The sequence below is a fragment of the Polypterus senegalus genome, chromosome 11 (assembly GCF_016835505.1).
Source record: "Polypterus senegalus isolate Bchr_013 chromosome 11, ASM1683550v1, whole genome shotgun sequence".
NCBI classification, from domain to species: Eukaryota; Metazoa; Chordata; class Cladistia; order Polypteriformes; family Polypteridae; genus Polypterus; species Polypterus senegalus.
In genome coordinates, this window is record NC_053164.1 from 15,686,745 (window position 1) to 15,706,420 (window position 19,676).

The 19,676-nt window shown below is 41.6% G+C and overlaps 1 protein-coding gene across 1 annotated transcript in view; it reads left to right on the plus strand.

The window, feature by feature from the left end:
- Positions 1-460: 460 nt before the first annotated feature.
- The window catches only part of zmp:0000000529 (WD repeat-containing protein 20), a 58,086-nt gene continuing 38,870 nt past the window's right edge, over positions 461-19,676 (plus strand). Inside the window, exon 1 of the mRNA XM_039768077.1 lies at positions 461-1,273. Coding sequence (XP_039624011.1) covers positions 830-1,273 — 444 coding nt within the window. The 5' untranslated portion in view covers positions 461-829. The remainder of the gene's footprint in view (positions 1,274-19,676) is intronic.

Below are 19,676 nucleotides of genomic sequence, written 5' to 3' on the forward strand. Positions count from 1 at the left end.
AACATCAAAAATGCTTTTTGGGCTGAATGCACTCAGATTTTCCAAGGTAGTATGGAAAGCCTTCCCGGAAGAGTGTTATAGTGGCAATGGGGCATTGAAACTCTATATTAATGTCCCTGGTTTTGGAATGGGATCGCCAACAAGCTGATATAAGTCAGATTTTCTGGTGTCCACAACCTTTTGGCCATATAGTGTATGTATGTATGTATGTATGTATGTATGTATGTATGAGTCTCTGTTTGGTTCCTTCCTTCTTAGTCTAGCTGTCAACTCTCAATCTGATTATGTACAGTGTATTTTATATTAGTTTGGCTTTACATTAATAGAATACAGCTTATGCATTAATTTTCCAATCCTGCATATAAAATCGTTTAGTCACTCATTCGTAACGGATCGTTTTGACGCACCAGTTAAAAATAGCCGAGACGTGTAGAGCAGAAAACCGAGCATCCACAGAAAATCCAGCAGATGGCGAACAATGTCCGTGGATACAGAGACTGGAGCGGCGTTCGATTTCATTTACTGGCTCTGAAGGCCGCGGCGCTCTCCACGGCACATGAGAGTAAGTAACGTTGTACCACTGAATGGGCTTGGTGTTTGAAAGCTTTTTACCTTTTCGCCTGGAAAAGTGTACCGTTGAATAGAAGACCGCATGCAGACGTCTTCACACGTTCCTCTCTAGAGACCGAGTGAGCCGCGCACTGCTGTGCCTACCAGCTCGCCCTCTCTGAGCACACAGACACGCGCACAATGCGCGTGCACGCCCCGTCGCTGATTAATTCCAGGTCGCAGCGTCCAGGCTTCCTGTGCGGGTGTGTTTGTATTAAAGATGGCCGGGGATGGAGGAGCGCTAAAGGATTTCAATGAGATTAAATGCCAGTTCAGGACCCGGGAGGGTTTCTACAAGCTGCTAACCCTCTCAGACTCTCAACAGCGGGGAGGTGGACCCCGTGGCCAAGCTGTGGGCACCGGAGTCGCTACCGGCTCAGGAGCGGGCTCGATCCCCGGTACTGGTGGAGGGGGCGGAGGAGGTGGAGGAGCTCCCGGTCCAGGTGCCGGTTCGGGCCCCGCGTCTGTCTCCTCGACTTCATCTACAGCATCGGTCGCCCCCGGCTCATCCTCCTCATCCACCTCGTCCCCGGCCGGCTTTCTCCCACCGGTCCGGGTATCCATGGTGAAGCTGCAACCCGAGAGTCCCGGAGAGGAGTCCGAGAGGGTGTGCTTCAATATCGGCAGGGAGCTCTACTTCTACACCTACACCAACATAAAGAAGGTGAGCAGCTTTGATCGAGGGGGCTGTTTGAAAGGTAGAGGGGCGGTGAGGGAAGGGGGCTACGGCATGCTGCAGTGTCCCCGGGGCTCCGAGCACAACCTAAAGCCGGTTCATATAATGCTTGCAGCATTTTGTTTCGCGTTTTATTAAACTGGTTTGTAGCTATCGATGCACGAAGGGCTTGTTTCACCGCCAAGATAAGCCGGCACGTCTCCAGGAAACGACCGCAGTGCCAGGCTGAGCCAAATCGATGGCTTTGTGGGTCATTCTTCTGGCCGTGGTGCCATCTACTCCTTGCCTGACAATATGATTGTGTCCCTTGGGTAGTAAAGGTCAGTACTGAAAATACCATTTCCTGCTGCTAACACGCTGTCCGCCCCAACCTAATGCCTCGGACGTGCAGGGTGTTGCTGTGTCACCGAAAACACCGTGTCAGTGCTGGCCGAGTAGAAACTGGATGTCCTTGTAGAGAACAGGTCGCCTTGGCTTTCCTTTGATCGCCGATGTTGTACACCGTGACGGTCAGCATCTATCCCAAACCAAAGGCTGTGACAAAACGATTTATTTTATTTTCACTAAAGGAGGGAAACTTTTTTTTTCCTCAAAGGAATTTTTCCACTATTTTACAAGGAATGCTGCACTCCGTCAGAAGCAGCGTGCCGTCTATACGTGACTTGGATCAAACTGATTAATTCCCAGTGAGTGATGCATCCAAGTTTCAGATGATCGATTAGTCATTCAATTTAATGGGCTGACTGAAATGTATTTAATCTTTTTATGGCCAGTCATTTGGTCACTTAACCACCTGAATTACTGGTCGTCCTGTTCATTCATTCAATCATTCATTCATTCACCCATTCATTCATTTATCTGTACCTCAGTTTATTTAAATGGGTGCACTCTTAAAAACTAAAAAAAGCAGGAACAATACCATATGTTTTCCAAAATTGCCATCCTTATGAGGGCTTCACAACAAACCTTTTTTTATTATTATTATTATTTAGATCCATAACAGGCTCCATAAAGAACTGAAAAGATAGCAGATTTGTGAAATCCCAACAGGTTCCTGATTTTTAAAGGACTTTTGCTTTATACAATCACTCAGGCCAAGTTTTGCTTTTCTTGATCGGTTGTATCCTGTTAAGTCTCTTACTGTGCATTAAAAGATTTCTGTTTTGTCCACATACTAGGAACCTTTTCAAAGCCCCAAGAATCAATTTAATAAGCAATGAACCCTTCAAAGAATTAAATGGGTGAAATGGTTCTCTTGTTATACTGACAATAAGTTCAGGGTACTGATTTGTGCCTTGGTCTTACCTGCAGGTGCAATTCTAAAGTATATTTTCTTGCTTTTTTTACCTTGTTCTCTGTTGCTTTGATGCTTGCACCTTCTAATCATTCTTGTGTGGATTCTGACTTGCTTTGTAAGTCGCTTTGGATAAAGGCCTCAACCAAATAAGTGTCCTTAAAAGCATGTTTACTTGTACTGGTTAATCCACCACCCATCAACCCACTTTTAACTCATTTATCCAGTTTGGGGTCACGGGAAGCCTGTGACTATTGGCTACCGGCAACTTTAAGCAGCATCCAAATCTTTGATGGGGTGCCACAATCGTCCACCAATCCATTTTTAGCCCTCCTGTCCTGTTAAAAGTGACAGAGCACTTCGCATGTAAAGCGGAAACCAACCTAAGTTGTCAGTTCATTGCACGGCTGTCCCATTTGCCAGGCCATACAGATGTGGACAGATTTGTTGGTTCCCTTTACAGTTCATTGAAAAAGTGTTGTGTGCCTCCCGAAAAGAGATTATATGAAAAGCAGTTGTCTCTCTGTGTACCTGCCTGACTTTGATATGTCATCGAGTAAAGCAAGGCAAGTGTGACAAGAGATCAAGTGTTGCTTATCAAACAAAGAGATTCTGAAATGGTCTGGGCACATTTGTTATGACCCCTAGAACAGGGTCATCACCCTGCTATTTGGTGTCATCATGTGTCCCACACTAAACATGGACCGGAGAGAGTTGTCTGAGGAGATCAGAAATGAAATGATAGACCGGCATGTTAAAGGCAAAGGCTAGAAGACCATCTCCAAGTAGGTGGATGTTCCTGTGCCAGCAGTTGTAAATATTATTAAAAAGTTTGAGGTCAATAGAACTGTAGTTAACTTGCCTGGATGTGCCTGCAAGAGGAAAAATCGACCCCAGAATGATCAGAAGGCTAACGAGAACTTCCAAAGAGATACAAGCTGAACACCAAGGTCAGGGTCCATCAGTGTCTGATCGCACCATCCATTTCTATTTGAGTGACGGTGAACTCAACGGAAGAACACCCAGGAAAAACATAAAAAACCAGACTGGAATTTGCTAAAAAGAATATGAACAAGCACAACACAATGCTTCTAGCACAGTGCTTCCCAAACGCAGTCCTACAGGTTTTTGTTCCAACCAGATTCACAATTGGTGATAATAATCAATAACAACTGATCTCATTTAATTAGCTGGGATTTTCTCCTATTCTACCTTAAGAAAAGTACAGCAGCATGATTTTTGCATTTATAAGACATTTAGAAATATTTTTGCTTTTGCTAGAGAGTTAAATGCTTATCTCTCTTTTCAACAACAACATTTTTCTATAGCACATTTTCATACAAATGATGTAGCTCAAAGTGCTTTACAAGATGAAGAAAGAAAAGTTTATCAAAATAGATATATAAAAAATAAGATTAGGCAATGCTAAATAACAAAGACTAAAGTAAGGTTCGATGGCCAGAAAACAAAAACTCCAAACGGCTGAAGAAAAAAAAAACAAAATCTGCAGGGGTTCAGAGGCCACGAGACCACCCAGCCCTCTCTAGGCATTCTACCTAATATCAATGATCTCAATCAGTCCTCATGGTACTCGGGCCTCACATAGAAGAACTTGATGATGATGGTCATGTGGACTTCTGGCCTTCAATCCATCAATGTAAAGAAAACACGGTGCTTTGATCAGGTGGTGGTGGTGCAGATCACCACCACAGAAAAACAGAAAAGGAATAGCAGAGAAAGTAGGGGTGAGTACGGTATGTGGAGCCACCAAGAATGATAATGCATATACAAAGTATCGGGGTTACACTAAAATGAAGCTCTGAGAAAGCCATGTTACAATAATGAGTTTTCAGCAGTATTTTAAAGTGCTCCACTGTATCCGCCTGGTGAATTTCTATCGGTCAGTTATTCCAGATTTTAGGTGCCTAACAGTAGAAGGTCACCCGCCTCACCACTTCTTTTAAGTTTAGCTCTTGGAATTCTAAGCAGACACTCATTTGAAGATCGAAGGTTACGATTATATAAGATGGAGCAGATTATTTAAGGCTTTGTAAACCATTAGCAGGATTTTAAAGTCAATCCTGAATGACACAGGTAACCAGTGTGGTGACATCAGAACTGGTGTGCTCGGATTTTCTTTTCCTACTTAAGATTCTGGCAGTTCAATTTTGCACGAGTTGCAATCGATTGATGTCTTTTTTGGGTGGTCCTGAGAGGAATGCATTACAGTAATCTAGCCGACTGAAAACAAAAGCGTGAACTAATTTCTCAGCATCTTGCAGTGTTATAAGAGGACTAGCTTTTGCAATGTGCCTTAAGTGAAAAAATGCTGTCCTAGTAATCTGATTAATATATGATTTAATATTCACGTCAGAGTCAATAGTTACCTCTAAATTCTTTACCTCCATCTTGACTTTTAATCCTAATGCATCAAGTTTATTTCTAATATCCTCATTATATCCATTTTTGCCAGTCACTAAGATTTCTGCTTTCTCCGTATTTAGTTTGTGAAAATTACTACTGATCCATTCAGAAACACAAGTAAGACATTGTGTCAGGGAATCAAGAGAGTCGGGATCATCAGGCGCAATTGATAAATACAGTTGTGTGTCCTCAGCATAGCTGTGGTAGCTCACGTTGTAACCTGAGATAATCTGACGTAACGGAAGCATGTAAATCGAAATGAGCAGCGGACCCAGGAGAGGTCCTTGTGAGACACCATATAGAGTATCGGGGGTCTTTAACATATAATTACCACAACTAACAAAGAATTTGTTGATCTTTTGTTTCATTTCATTATATTTTGCCCTTTCTCTGTTCAGTTTTCCCACTTCGTTGTATCTTATTAATGCCAATTAAAAATGAGCATAGCAGACACCCAGGCAAACGACACTGAATCATCAAAGGCTGCAACTACTTCTGCGTCAGACCCACTAATTAGTAAATAATGGATTAATTAAACAATTAGAACACCTAGAAAAGTAGAATGAAAATCAAGATAAAAAATTGTTATAAAGAAAAAATAATTATTCCCATATGACTGCTTGGTACATTTATTTATATATTTATATATACTGTTTATATAATATATATTTTTATTTATTTAAACAAACTTAGTTTTCTAATTTCTATATTGTTCACAAAACATAGGACTTGAGAAATAACAGTTCACTTGATTAGCCCAGGAGTCCAATTAAAACCAGAAGCTGGAACAAACACCTGCAGCCACAGGGGGTCCCTAGGGCCGAGTTTGGGGTAGCACTGCTCTAGGAGAATGTCCTTTGGCGAGATGGGACATAACTGAGGTGGGCGTGGTAGGTCACACCAGCTGTGTGTCCAGAGATGAAAAAATGAAGCTTTCAAAGTAAAGAACAGCATACCTACTGTGAAACATGGAGGAGGCTTAGTTATAGTTTGGGGCTGCTTTGCTGTGTTTGGCACAGGGTGTCTCGTTTCTGTGCATGAAACAATGAAATCTCAAGAACATCAAGACATTCTGGTGCAAAACTTACCGCCCAATATCTGTCTCGGTCGCAGGTCTTTTACCCACCAACAGGATAAGGAGCCAAAACACCCCGCAAAAAGCACCCAAGAATGGCTAAGAACAAAACATTGGGTGAAGTTGCCTTGATTTGAATCCCATCAAACATGTATGGAAAGAACTGAAACATGCAGTCTGGAGAAGACTCCTTCAAAGCTGACACAGCTGGAACAGTTTACTCGGGACACGTGGGCCGAACGACCTGTGGGCAGGTGCAGACATCTTGTGAAGAGCTCCAGAAATCGCTTGTGTGCCGTGATTGCCAACTCTAAAGGTTCTGCAACAAAATATGAGGTTAAGGGTTCCATCATTTTTGTCCATGCCATTTTCATTTGTGCTCTTATTTGAAATATTCTGTTGAATCCAAACTCTGAAGCAAAATCTGATTTTTGTTAAATGCAGAATAAGCAATAATGGGGCCCAATTACGTTGGTCAGGTTCAAGTTATTTCAGAGACAGTTGTGGGTTCTTTTTTATTCCCCACGGAGGAGTACAAACAAATTTGTCCACTTTCCATGTTCCTATCCAAAGAGGTTCCACATATTCTGGATTAATGAACTGTTTATGGGAACTCTTAGTAAAGGTGGATGCTTTCCACTTGGTATACAAACACAAGACTGAAAAACGGTGTTGCAAATGAGTATGGATCATCAGGGTGAAGGAGTGGTTAGAGTGACTGCCTTCTGGATCATTCAAGTGTTAATATCTTGCTGCTGATTATTTGTGGGGCGGCACGGTGGCGCAGTGGTAGCCCTGCTGCTGCCTCGCAGTTAAGAGACCCGGGTTCGCTTCCCAGGTCCTCCCTGCGTGGAGTTTGCATGTTCTCCCCGTGTCTGCGTGGGTTTCCTCCGGGTGCTCCGGTTTCCTCCCACAATCTAAAGACGTGCAGGTTAGGTGGATTGACGATTCTAAATTGGCCATAATGTGTGCTTGGTGTGTGGGTGTGTTTGTGTGTGTCCTGCGGTGGGTTGGCACCCTGCCGAGGATTGGTTCCTGCCTTGTGCCCTGTGTTGGCTGGGATTGGCTCCGGCAGACCCCAGTGACCCTGTGTTCGGATTCAGCGGGTTGGAAAATGGATGGATGGATGGATGATTATCTGTGTGAAAATACTGTCAATAATTAGTGTGTGTGTGGTGTTACACATGGGCGAAATGGTCTGAGGTCCAGGTTTTAATCGAATGTTGATGGTACATTTTAATTAAGCAGGGCCTTTCTCATGCTGACATTGCTTCTCAGAAATTCAAAATGAACGATAGGGGAGGGAAATAGGATGAAAAAAAGATCAAATACCCCAGTGGTCCTCAAGTTCACTCCTGAAGACCCCTGAGACTGCAGGTTTTCATAGCAAGCAATTTGCATTTGTCATTGGACTTTTAATTCAGCAAGCTGCTGCTACTGTACTTTCCAGTTTGTGTGTGTGTGTGTGTGTGTGTTTTTTTTTTGGTTGGTATTACAAACTGCTTATGGTAAAATTTTACTGAATCAAGCAGTAGTGTGTGTGTGTGTGTTAGTTAGATAAGAATTCATTTTTTCCATACATACTGTGTGTTTGGTTATTTTTGTCATTAGTTTGCCAATAAGCACAGACGTAGATAACGCTAAAATGGCTGCCCTTTAGCATTCAGTGTTGTCTGCATTGGTGTCTGCTGTGCCTACCGTTAATGCTCAGCAATGCACCTTGGCTCCAATAGCTGGTATTGCCCCCTCAGGTTGGTGTTTCCTGGAGCCGTCTAGCAGTCTCTGACATCGCCTGTGAGAAAGTTCTTCCCACACCCCCCATTGAAGAATTCTTTCAGCTCTGAGATGTTTGAGGAGTGTCCTGCATGCACAGCTTATTTCAGATCTCCCTGACATGCAGCATCTCGATGGGATTCATATCTGGGCTTTGAGTTTTGCCATTTCAGGACCCTCCTTTTCTTTCTTTTCAGCCATTCTTTAGTATATTTAATGCCATGTGTTTTGGTCATTGTCATGTTTGCACGGTCCTCATTCAGTTGAGCTTCAATCCTCTGGCAGATGGTCTCACATTATTATTAAGAGCCCTCTGGTTCAATAAAGAATTCATAGTGAATTCTGTATAGGTGGGCTGCCCTGGCACTAATTCAGCTAAACAGTCCCAAACCAGAACATCTGCACCACCATACTTCACAGTTGGCATCAAGTTCTTCCACTCAAATGCTGTCTTAAGTTTTCGCAAAACATTTGCTGGCCAGAGGACATTGTTCCAGACATCCTGGTCTTTGTCTTGGTGTTCATAAGCAAACTATATTCATGCCCTGATGTTTATCATGGTTTCTGTTTTGCCCATCTCTTGTGTAGATCTCATCTTTTTCTAATGACAGAACCCTGCACATTGACATCAACAGAGGTGAGATGTACCTTTAGGTCCCATGTTTAATTTTTGAGGATTTTCAGCATATTGTGTTCTGCCCTGAAGGAGTTGGCAATTGTTCAAATCCCCTCCACTAGATTTTCTAGATAACGGAATGGTTGATTTCCAATTCTGCAGAGGCCTTTTTAGATCCCTCCCTAGACATTTGTAATTTTTTTTTTTTTTTTTGAAGGCCTCGGAGAGCTCTTTCAATCTAGACGCAGTGATAAGACACACTTCAACAGCAAGGAGCAAACTAAATGTCTGAGTTAGATAGATCGGCAGAACCTCATGTGTCTCTAGGGCCAAATTAATTAATTAAATAATTAAATTTTATATATATATATATATATATATATATATACTAGCAAAATACCAGCGCAGCGGTGAAATACTGTCTGAATATTTTTATTAATAAAAAAGTAAACATTTTTAGACTGAACGAAAATATGTCAAAAATTAATTATGGATCTCTCTGTATACCACGTTGTCAGTTCGGCCCTCTGGTTGTAATATGACTAAGCTGTGTGCTGAGCTCACTCTTGAGCATGCAACATACAGTTGGCCATGTGAAAAGCAATCCTGCTTCAAATCAATGCCAACCTTTTGTAGTGTTTGTCCCTGAGACTTATTAATTGTCATTGCGAAGCAGAGCCTTACTGGAAATTGAACGCGTTTGAATTAAAATGGGAGATTAGATGGTATAACGGGGATGCGAGAAATAAAAACTGTGTCACTGAGGCACTGCCAGTAAATATAGTTGCTTCAATTAGGTTGTTTTATAGAGATGTGACCTGAAGTCCTGTGCCGTTACAAAGTTTCGGTGGTTGTAAGTTTCTGCTTCCTTGGCGAAGGTCGTAAACGAAAGAAGACTCCGCAGTGACACACAGAAGAGAACCCGTGGATTAAATAAAACCTACACAATAACTGTAACAATCGTAACAAATGAACAATAAAATAGAAGAGAACCCGTGAATTAAATAAAAAGGTTGCTTCATTGGTGAAGCAAGGAAAAAGCACTTTCTTATATGTCGTTCGTTTTTAAAACAGTGCAGAAGCTGTGAGAAGCTGCTTCCTTGGCAAGCTCGTAAACGAAAGAAGACAGCGCAGTGAACACAGAAGAGAACCCGTGGATTAAATAAAACCTACACAATAACTATAAAAATCGTAATAAATGAACAATGAAACAGCGGAGAACCCGTGGATTAAATAAAAAGGCTGCTTCGTTGGCGAAGCAAGGAAAAAGGACTTTCTTATATATCGTTCGTTTATAAAATAGTGCAGAAGCTCTGAAAAAGCTGCTTCCTTCGCAAAGTAAGGAAACGACTGAAGAGACGGCGGTGACGCGGTAAGTGTTCGGCAAGGCAGCTGAAGCGCTGCATTATGGGATCTGTAGTTTATTGTGTTACCAGTGCTTCATATCCCCGGGCCATTAATAACAATAATACAGTATATAAAATGATCTCGCGGGCCGGATGTTGCCTGCGGGCCTTGAGTTTGACACATATGGAGTAAATAGAACTTGAAAAGATGTATTTTTTCGTACATCGAGCCCGCGTGCTATTGTGGTTTTGCTTGCATGCCTCAATAAGTCATCCTCCCCTCGCTCTTACTTTTTTACCGTTCATCTAATGAATACACTGAGTATGGCTTTACCAAAACAATCATTGATGGTGAATAAAGTATCCATTATTCGAGTATGTAGATTGGGATATATATATATATATATATATATATATATATATATATACCCGCGTATCGCAGCGAGAAGTAGTGTGTTTAAAAAGCTAGAAAAAGAAAAGGGAACATTTTAAAAATAACGTAACATGACTGTCAATATACAGTATTTGTTTTGTGAGTGTTACTGAGTGTTGCTGTCATCAAGGATTTGATTATCATTATTTCTTTCAATCAGGTTCGTATTTGTAGGATGTGTTGTGTTCAAGTTACATTCCGTGTTTGTCAATCGTTGTAAAGATGACAGGTTTCTTTCATTGATTCGTTTCTTACTGCATAAATAAACAGCTCGTCTTCTTCTTTATCTGAGACCTGACACACTGCATGCACGGGTTTTTTTAACACTGTCTTCCTTTAGCGGGACATTGACTTTTTCCACCGTGTGCTTTGTTTCCGCAGTAGCTGGATTTATGAATATGCTTATCAGACGCTTCATATTTTTTGCTGCCTTTTCAATTGTGTAATTCGGTTTTGTTCAGCGCTCTTTGGAACTGTTGCTTTTATCTGTGCACTGCGCCAGTTCACGCCAGCCACTCGGTGTACATGCATCGAAGGTTCCCAGCTGTGCTGGTGCCGCCTCGTGCTATGTCCATGGCTGTATTTAATGTTACCTTAGTCCTGGCACTTAAAACTTTCTCTCGCAGTTTCGCTGAGTTTGTGTCAAACACCACCCTGACCATCTCATCTTCCTCTCCATAAGCACAGTCCTTCACCCGTGAATATTTACCCGTGGCAGTTTGCTATTGGATTGCCGCTGACGGACGGCCTTATATGGGCAGGCACTAAATTACAAACGCCAGCGCAGCCTGTCTATGAACTTAATTTAAAGTGTAGGTTTACATCGTGCTTTGTTCAAGTAGCAGAACTCATGAATATGGTTGTATATGTCACTCGCTCGCTTCTTATTGTTTCGCTGCCTTCTCAATTATATAATGCATGTTTTCTTCAGCGCTTTTTGAGCTCTTCCTGGTTTTCTATGTACTGCGTGATTACGTGAGAGGCGTGATGATGTCACACTAAACTCCCACGGCGTTGAAGCTCATCTCCATTATAGTAAATGGAGAAAACAGCTTCCAGTTATGACCATTACGCGTAGAATTTCGATATAAAACCTGCCCAACTTTTGTAAGGAAGCTGTAAGGAATGAACCTGCCAAATTTCAGCCTTCCACCCACACGGGAAGTTGGAGAATTAGTGATGAGTGAGTGAGTGAGTGAGTAAGGGCTTTGCCTTTTATTAGTATATATATATATATATATATATATATATATATAGAAGCGAGCAAGTGACATATACAACCATATTCATGAGTGCTGCTACTTCGGAAACAAAGCACGGTGTAAACCTAAACTTTAAATTAAGTTCATAGACAGGCTTCCGCTAGCGTTTGTCATGCCCACGGGTAATGCGGGATTTAAGTTTAATGAGAGGACTCAGGATATAAAAGAGAGTTTTGATCACTTTGTAAGTTAATTTATAATATACTTGTATGAAGTCCATATCAGTATAGATATCCAGCATGATTTTTTTTATTCCCATTGAGTTCTGATATGCTTTCAAATTGTTTCTTTAATTTTTTTGAGCAGTTTATTTATCCATTTGGTATTTTAATGTGAACTCTTCTTGCTGTAACAATCTATTCCCAAAGTCACAATAAACCATTTTCTGTAGATATTTAACTAAATAAGTTTGTGTTTGCTCAAGTATTCCAGCCCCACGCATTAATACTTTGTCAAGAAGCCTTTTGCAGCCATAACAGCCTTCATTCTTTTGGTTATGTTAGGATGTCCCAGTTTTGCACATTGTGATTCTTCCTCATTCTTCTTGGCAGAATTGATCCTCTAGATTGATGGGATGGCACCTCTGGACAGCAGTTTTCAAAATAGTGCCACAGATTCTCAACAGGATGAAGATCACAGCTTGGATGTGGCCATATCAAAACATTCATCTTTCTTTTTCTGAGCCATTCCAGTGTCGCTTTGGCCTTATGCTTAAGGTCCTTGTCTTGTTGAAAGATTAATCTTCTCCAGAGTCGCAGGTTCATAGCACACCAGAACAAGTTCTCCTTTCAATATTTCCATCCATCCATTGTCCCTTCAACTTCCCAGTCAAAGCACGTGTAAAGCGTCCCCGTAGCATCAATCAATCAATCAATCAACATTTAGTTATATACCACATTTTCATACAAAAAAATGTAGCTCAAAGTGCTTTACAAAATGAATAGAAAAATAGAAGACACAATAAAAGATAAACATAAGTCAACATTAATTAACATAGAATAAGAGTAAGGTCCGATGGCCAGGGTGGACAGAAAAACAAAAAACTCCAAAGGCTGGAGAAAAAAATAAAATCTGTAGGGTTCCAGACCAAGAGACCGCCCAGTCCCCTCTGGGCAATCTACCTAACATAAGTCAAACAGTCCTCTTTGTATTTAGGGTTTTCATGGAAGGACCTGATGATGATGGTCACGTAGACTTCTGGCTTTCAGTCCATCAATGTTGGAGCATCATGATGCTTTGAGTAGGTGGTGGTGGGCAGGCCGCCACCACAAAGAAACCGGAAAAAGAAACAGAAGAGAGAGTTGGGGTCAGTATGGATTTTGGAGCCACTATGAATAGTTATTATGATGAATTGAACATACAGAGTATCAGGATTAAGTTAAAGTGAAGTTATAAAAAGGCCATGTTAAAGTAATGTGTTTTCAGCAGTGTTTTAAAGTGCTCCACTGTATCAGCCTGGCGAATTCCTATTGGCAGGCTATTCCAGATTTTAGGTGCATAGCAGCAGAACAGCAGAAGGCCGCCTCACCACTTCTTTTAAGTTTAGCTTTTGGAATTCTAAGGAGACACTCATTGAGGATCTAAGGTTACGATTTGGAATATAAGGTGTCAGGCATTCCGATATATAAGATGGAGCGAGATTATTTAAGGCTTTATAAACCATAAGCAGGATTTTAAAGTCAATCCTGAAAGACACAGGCAACCAGTGTAGTGACATCAAAACTGGAGAAATGTGTTCGGATTTTCTTTTCCCAGTTAGGATTCTAGCAGCTGCATTCTGCCCTCGTTGTAAATGATTTATGTCTTTTTTGGGTAGTCCTGAGAGGAGTGCGTTACAGTAATCTAGTCGACTGAAAACAAAAGCGTGAATTAATTTCTCTGCATCTTTCAATGATATAAGAGGTCTAACTTTTGCTATGTTTCTTAAGTGAAAAAATGCTGTCCTAATGGTCTGATTAATATGTGATTTAAAATTCAGATTACAGTCAACAATTACCCCTAAGTTTTTTACTTCCGTCTTAACTTTTAATCCTAATGCATCAAATTTATTTCTGATAACCTCATTGAATCCATTATTGCCAATTACCAAGATTTTAGTTTTCTCTTTATTTAGTTTGAGAAAATTACTATTCATCCATTTAGAAATACCAGTAAGACATTGTGTTAGTGAATCGAGAGAGTCGGAGTCATCAGGTGCTATTGATAAGTACAGCTGTGTGTCATCAGCATAGCTGTGGTAGCTCACGTTGTAACCTGAGATAATCTGACCTAACGGAAGCATGTAGATTGAGAAGAGCAGCAGACCCAGGATAGAGCCTTGTGGAACACCATATCGGATATCATGCGTCTTTGAGATTTTATTACCACAACTCACAACGAATTTTCTACCTGCCAGTTAGGATTCAAACCAATTTAAGACACTGCTAGAGAGGCCCACCCATTGACTAAGGCGATTTCTAAGAATATTATGATCAATGGTGTCAAATGCAGCACTCAGAACTAAGAGGATGAGAACAGATAAATGGCCTCTGTCTGTGTTCACTCGCAAATCATTTACTACTTTAACGAGTGCAGTTTCTGTGCTGTGATTTGTTCTGAAGCCTGACTGAAATTTATCAAGAATAGCAGGTTTATTGAGGTGGTCATTTAACTGCATAATGGCTGCCTTCTCTAGAATTTTACTTAAGAAGGGCAGATTGGAGATGCGTCTAAAATTTTCAAAGGCAGAGGGGTCAAGATTATTTTTTTGAGCAGGGGTTTAACTACAGCAGTCTTAAGACAGTCTAGGAAGACCCCCGTATCTAATGACGAATTAACTATGTCCAGAACATTATCAATTAGCACGCCTGATACCCTCCACCTGCGTCCTTGACCCAATACCAACAAGGTTTTTCAAGGAAGTATCAGTTGAGAGATTATACTATGTAATTCAGGTAAATCTATCCTGGTGAAAGCATTTAATTTGTTTATAATGGAGTACCGGGGCTTTGGAGGTTCTACAGTGCTGGGGAGATATACTATGTTATCTCTAATATCATTAATTTTTTGATTGAAAAATACACCAATGTTCTCACAGGTTTCACTGGAAGTATTCTGGGGGCATTCCTTTGAGTTACCTGGTTTAACAGACGATCAATTGTAGAAAATAAAGACTCTGGGATTACTAGCATTGTTATTTATAATATTTGAGAAATAGCAGCGCCTCTCAAGACGGACTGTGTTATTGTATTCGGTTATTTTAGCCTTCAATATCTCATAATGGATCATTAGTTTAGTTTTCCTCCATTTACGCTCAGCTCTACGACATGTTCTTTTTAAATCACACACTCTTTGGAACTCTTGAACTGCACATCCGTCTCTCTTTGTAAGAACCAACAGTAGTCACCCATCATGCTCGAAGTGAATTTTCCCCGCTCACAGTTTTCTATCACCTTTATATCTTGATGAAATCTTTCCCTATACTCATCTCTGACATCGCTTAGACTTGGTGTAAAAAAGTCGAGAAGAGAATGTAAAAAATGCGTCTTCAGTGACAATCGGGCTCCCATAAGCTGATACACTTTCAGCAGGTTCACCACAAGCTCAGCATAATTCTCTGCTCTGTGACTGTCAAGAAAATTCTGGACAACCTGCACGAATGAGGGTGCTGATTCAGTTGGCTTCAGTTTCCTTTTGAACTCGTCGTCAAGCATCAGTTCACGGATTTCAGGGCCAACAAAAACACCTTCCTTAATTTTGGCTTCACTTTTCTCGAGACCAAACTTGTTTCTTAAATGCTGAAACGCATCAATGTTTCTGTCCATCGCCTTGACAAAATTTTCAAAGTAGTGGTGAATCTAACGAACAAAATGTCCTGAAATGCAATTTAACAGTGTTGAACAGTAAAACCTCGACCTACTGCACCGTCATGTCTGAGTTGTGTCATTATGCTTTAGAGTCATATAAGACCTGGTAATCAGTAACAAATATTTTTTCTGCTAATTAAAAGTGAATAATTTTTAAATAAAATTAATAATGACAAGGTAAGCAACTCACAGCTGTTAGTAACGTGTGGCAAATTCTTTTATCTCAATGGCATCCCTAGTGGAATTCCCACCGGTATTTATCAAAATGGTTATCCGCCTTTACTGTCCGGTCACCCTAGTTGTCCAAGACCTGGAACATCAAAACTAAAAGGCGGCATGTGCTGCTCGTCTAAAATGGTTTTCAGATTTGGAGTCAGTAAGTGAAACCTGTTAAAGTGAAGGTGAAAAACTCCCAGTAGCAAAATGCTTGTTGTGTTATGACTGTCACCTTTGTGTCATTTTTGTAAACCCTGGAGCTTCCAAAGAGGCAAACACAAACTTTGGAGTTTGTCTTCTTCAGTTACATATCTACAGAAAATCGTTTATTGTGACTTGGGAAATGTATTGTTAAAGCATAAGAGTTCACATTCAAAAAATACTGAATAGATAAATATGCGGACATATCTTTTGTCATGGGCGGCACGGTGGTGCACTGGGTAGCGCTGCTGCCTCGCATGCTTCCCGGGTCCTCCCTGCATGGAGTTTGCATGTTCTCCCCGTGTCTGCGTGGGTTTCCTCCCACAGTCCAAAGACATGCAGGTGAGGTGCATTGGCGATCCTAAATTGTCCTTGATGTGTGTGCTTGGTGTGTGTGTGTGCCCTGTGATGGGCTGGCACCCTGTCTGGGGTTTGTTTCCTGCCTTGCACCCTGTGTTGGCTGGGTTTGGCTCCAGCAGACCTCTGTGACCCTATAGTTAGGATATAGCGGGTTGGATGATGGATGGGTGGATCTTTAGTGATGCAGAAAATGATGATGACGACTTTCAAGGGGGTTGAATACATTTGCACACCATTGTAATTAATTGCCCAATGCTTGCTGGGACAGGTTCCAGCTTCCCTGTGACCCTTCTCTGGATAAATGGGTTTAGAAAATGGACAGATGGATGGATGGAAGTGTGCAGAGACCATTAAAATGCAAAAAGAAAAGGAGGGGAGTTTTTAAATGCGGTATTAAGATCCAATGATTTTGTTGCCCGTCTGTCTCTATTCCTGTGGGTCTGCTGGTCAGCGTTTGAGGGCACTGCCACACGCGTGGAAGAAATGCAATACCAGTTTTTTTTTTTATTCCAGCAAAAGACAAGTTAAGCAAAATGACACCTTTTATTGGCTAACTAAAAAGATTACAATATGCAGGTATTTGAGGCAGCTCAGGCCCCTTCATCAGGCAAGATGCAAATTCTCTGCCGTCATCGAAGGCACAAGGGAGACGCACAACACTGTCCTTGGCAGCTTCCACTCTGCATTGAGCAAAACTGTAAAATCAGCTCCTGCAGTGCTTGGCATACATTTTCTTTTTTTTGGTCTGATATCTTTACTATATGCCAGAGAACTGGCTGGCAAGACTGGAACAGAGGAAACACCTACAGTTCTAACGCTATCAATAGGCAACTGTTCCCTGAGAAATAAGCTGGAACCAAATACAACCTGTTAATTTCAGTGGGCGGACTAAATAAGTGCCATCATAAACATGATAGTAAGAGGATGGCGGGGCAGCTCTGGAGTTCTTGGTGTAAATCCCAGCCCTGGTACTCTTCTCCTTATGTCTGCATGGGTCTATCTCTAGGTGTTTGAATGCCAGTACCAGTGAGCATACCCAGTTTAAGGTCATATGGGGTCTGAGCCTGTCTTGGCGGTACTGGGTGTAAAGCACCAAATGGCCCTGGCAAGAAGGCAACTTCACTTCAGGCCAGATAGAGATGGCAGGTGCTAATAGACGGATGGTATAGTTAAGGTCACTACACTTCTTGGGGGCATAAGCTGCTGGAAGGAGTCCTCCATCCATCCATCCCTCGGCCCTGGGCCCTTATTTTCAGTTGGCTGCAGTTGTAGTCATTGTCCATTCTTTTAATGTCTGCTTCCAGGTGTCGGTACCAGGTATTATGTTGTTGTCCTCTTTCCTGCTTGTCCTGAGGGCTCCAGGCGAGAGATGTGGGCTTGTGATGTTTATGCCCATTCCTTCCACATTATCTTCTCGCCAACGCTTCCTCTTCCAGCTGCTGATTTGTCTTCTGCCACAGATCTTTGCTTGTGATGGTGTTGGGCCAAGTGGATCTGTAAAATTAGGCACATGTTAATGAAGATCTGGTGCTTTTTACTAGTTGATGTCATGGTCTTCCATGTGTATGATTAATAGGATTATCAGCTTTTTAAGGTGATTTGCAGATATTTCGGTCCCACCATGTAGAAATGACATTCATTTTTCTACATGGCACCCCCATTTCTGGGCATCATAATGTTTGGACACAGCAATGGCAGGTCTATCAAAGCCATCATTTTTTTTAGTCCTTTGTCCCATATCCCTTGCATCCAATGACTGCTTGAAGTCTGCGATTCATAGACATCACCAGGTGCTGAGGGTCTTCTCTGGTGATGCTCTGCTAAGCTTCTAATGCAGCCATCTTCAGCTCCTGCTTGTTTCGGGTGGGTTTGTCCCTTTAAGTTATCTTTTCAGCAAATGGAAGGCCTGGGCAATTGGATTTAAATCGGGCAACTGGCTTGGCCATTCAAGAAACTTCAGTTTTTTAGCTTTGAAGATCTGCAATGTTGCCTCAGCAGTGTGTTTGGCTCATTATTTTGTTGTAGAATGAGGTGCCTTCCAATGAGTTTGGAGACATTGACTGGAACTTGAGCAGATGACATTTCTGTCCACCTCAGAATTCATTATGCCACTGATGTCAGCAGTTCCATCATCAATGAAGAGAAGTGTGCCAGGACCTGTGGCAGCCATACATGCCCAAGACATAACACCCCCAGCACTGCCTTGTTTAACAGATGAGGTGGTCTGCTTTGGATCTTGGGTAGTTCCTTTTCATCTTCACACTTTGCTCTTGTCATCATTCTGATCAGGTTCATCTTTGTCTTGTTTGTCCACAAGACCATTTCCCAGAATTCTGCAGGCTCTTTGAAGTCTTTTTTTCACACACTGCAAACTGGCCATCCTTTTTGTGGCTAACTAGTGATTTGCATCTTGCAGTGTGTCCTGTATTTCTGTTCATGAATTCTTCTGCAGATAGTCGCCTCTGACACATCCACATTGGCCTCCTGAAGACTGTTTCTGATTGGTCATATAGGTGTTTGGGGGCATTTCTTCTGTCATCAGTATCTATCCTATCTAATCTATCTAATCTATCTAATCTATCTAATCTATCTAATCTATCTAATCTATCTAATCTATCTATCTATCTATCTATCTATCTATCTATCTATCTATCTATCTATCTATCTATCTATCTATCTATCTGTGCCTTTACATCTACTGTATCTCTCTATGCAATTTGCTCCATTCTTCCTGCCAAATTACCTCAAGCTATGGATTAAAGGGGAAGTTTCTGTAGACTGCCATCTTCATGTCTCCCCACACATAAGTTATGGGATTTTAGTCTGGCCTTAAGTCTAAGTATGGGATTTAACTCCAGGACAATCGCACTCTTGTCCTTTAGTCTCTCCAGCGTTGTCTTGGCTGTATGCTTCAGATCATTGTGATACTGAAAGTTGAACCAATGCCCTTGTGAAGTTGCATACACTCTTTAGCAGGTTTTCTTCAAGGACCTCTCTGTATTTGGCTGCATTTATCGTTCCCTCAATTCTGACCATTCCCCCTGCCCCTGCTGCTAAGAAGTGTCCCCTTAGCATTGTGCTGCCACCACCATGCTTCACTGTTGGGATGGTATTAGACAGGTTTGGCCAGGCTTAGTGTTTGGGGTTCTGCCCAAGAGTTCAGGACTCATGAGAGTCCTTTAAATCTGCTTATATTCCTTTGACTCAAGAGTGGCTTCTATCTGGCCATTCTACCATAAATATCTGATTGATTGGAGCGCTGCCGAGATAGTTGTCCATCTTAGCCGAGGACTTCAGAAGTTACCATTGGATTCCAGGTCTTCTTCCAAACCCCAAGGCCCTTATTGCTTAGCTCTTCAGTTTGGTTTGATGGCTAACTGTAGGAAGAGTTCTAGGGGGTTCCAAACTTCTACCATTTCACAATTTATAGATGTCACTGTGATCCTGGAAACACTCCAGGCTTTCAAAATGGTTTGATCACAGAGGTCTACAGAGAGCTCTTTGGACTTCATGGCTTGGTTTTTGTGCTGAAATGGAGCATGAACT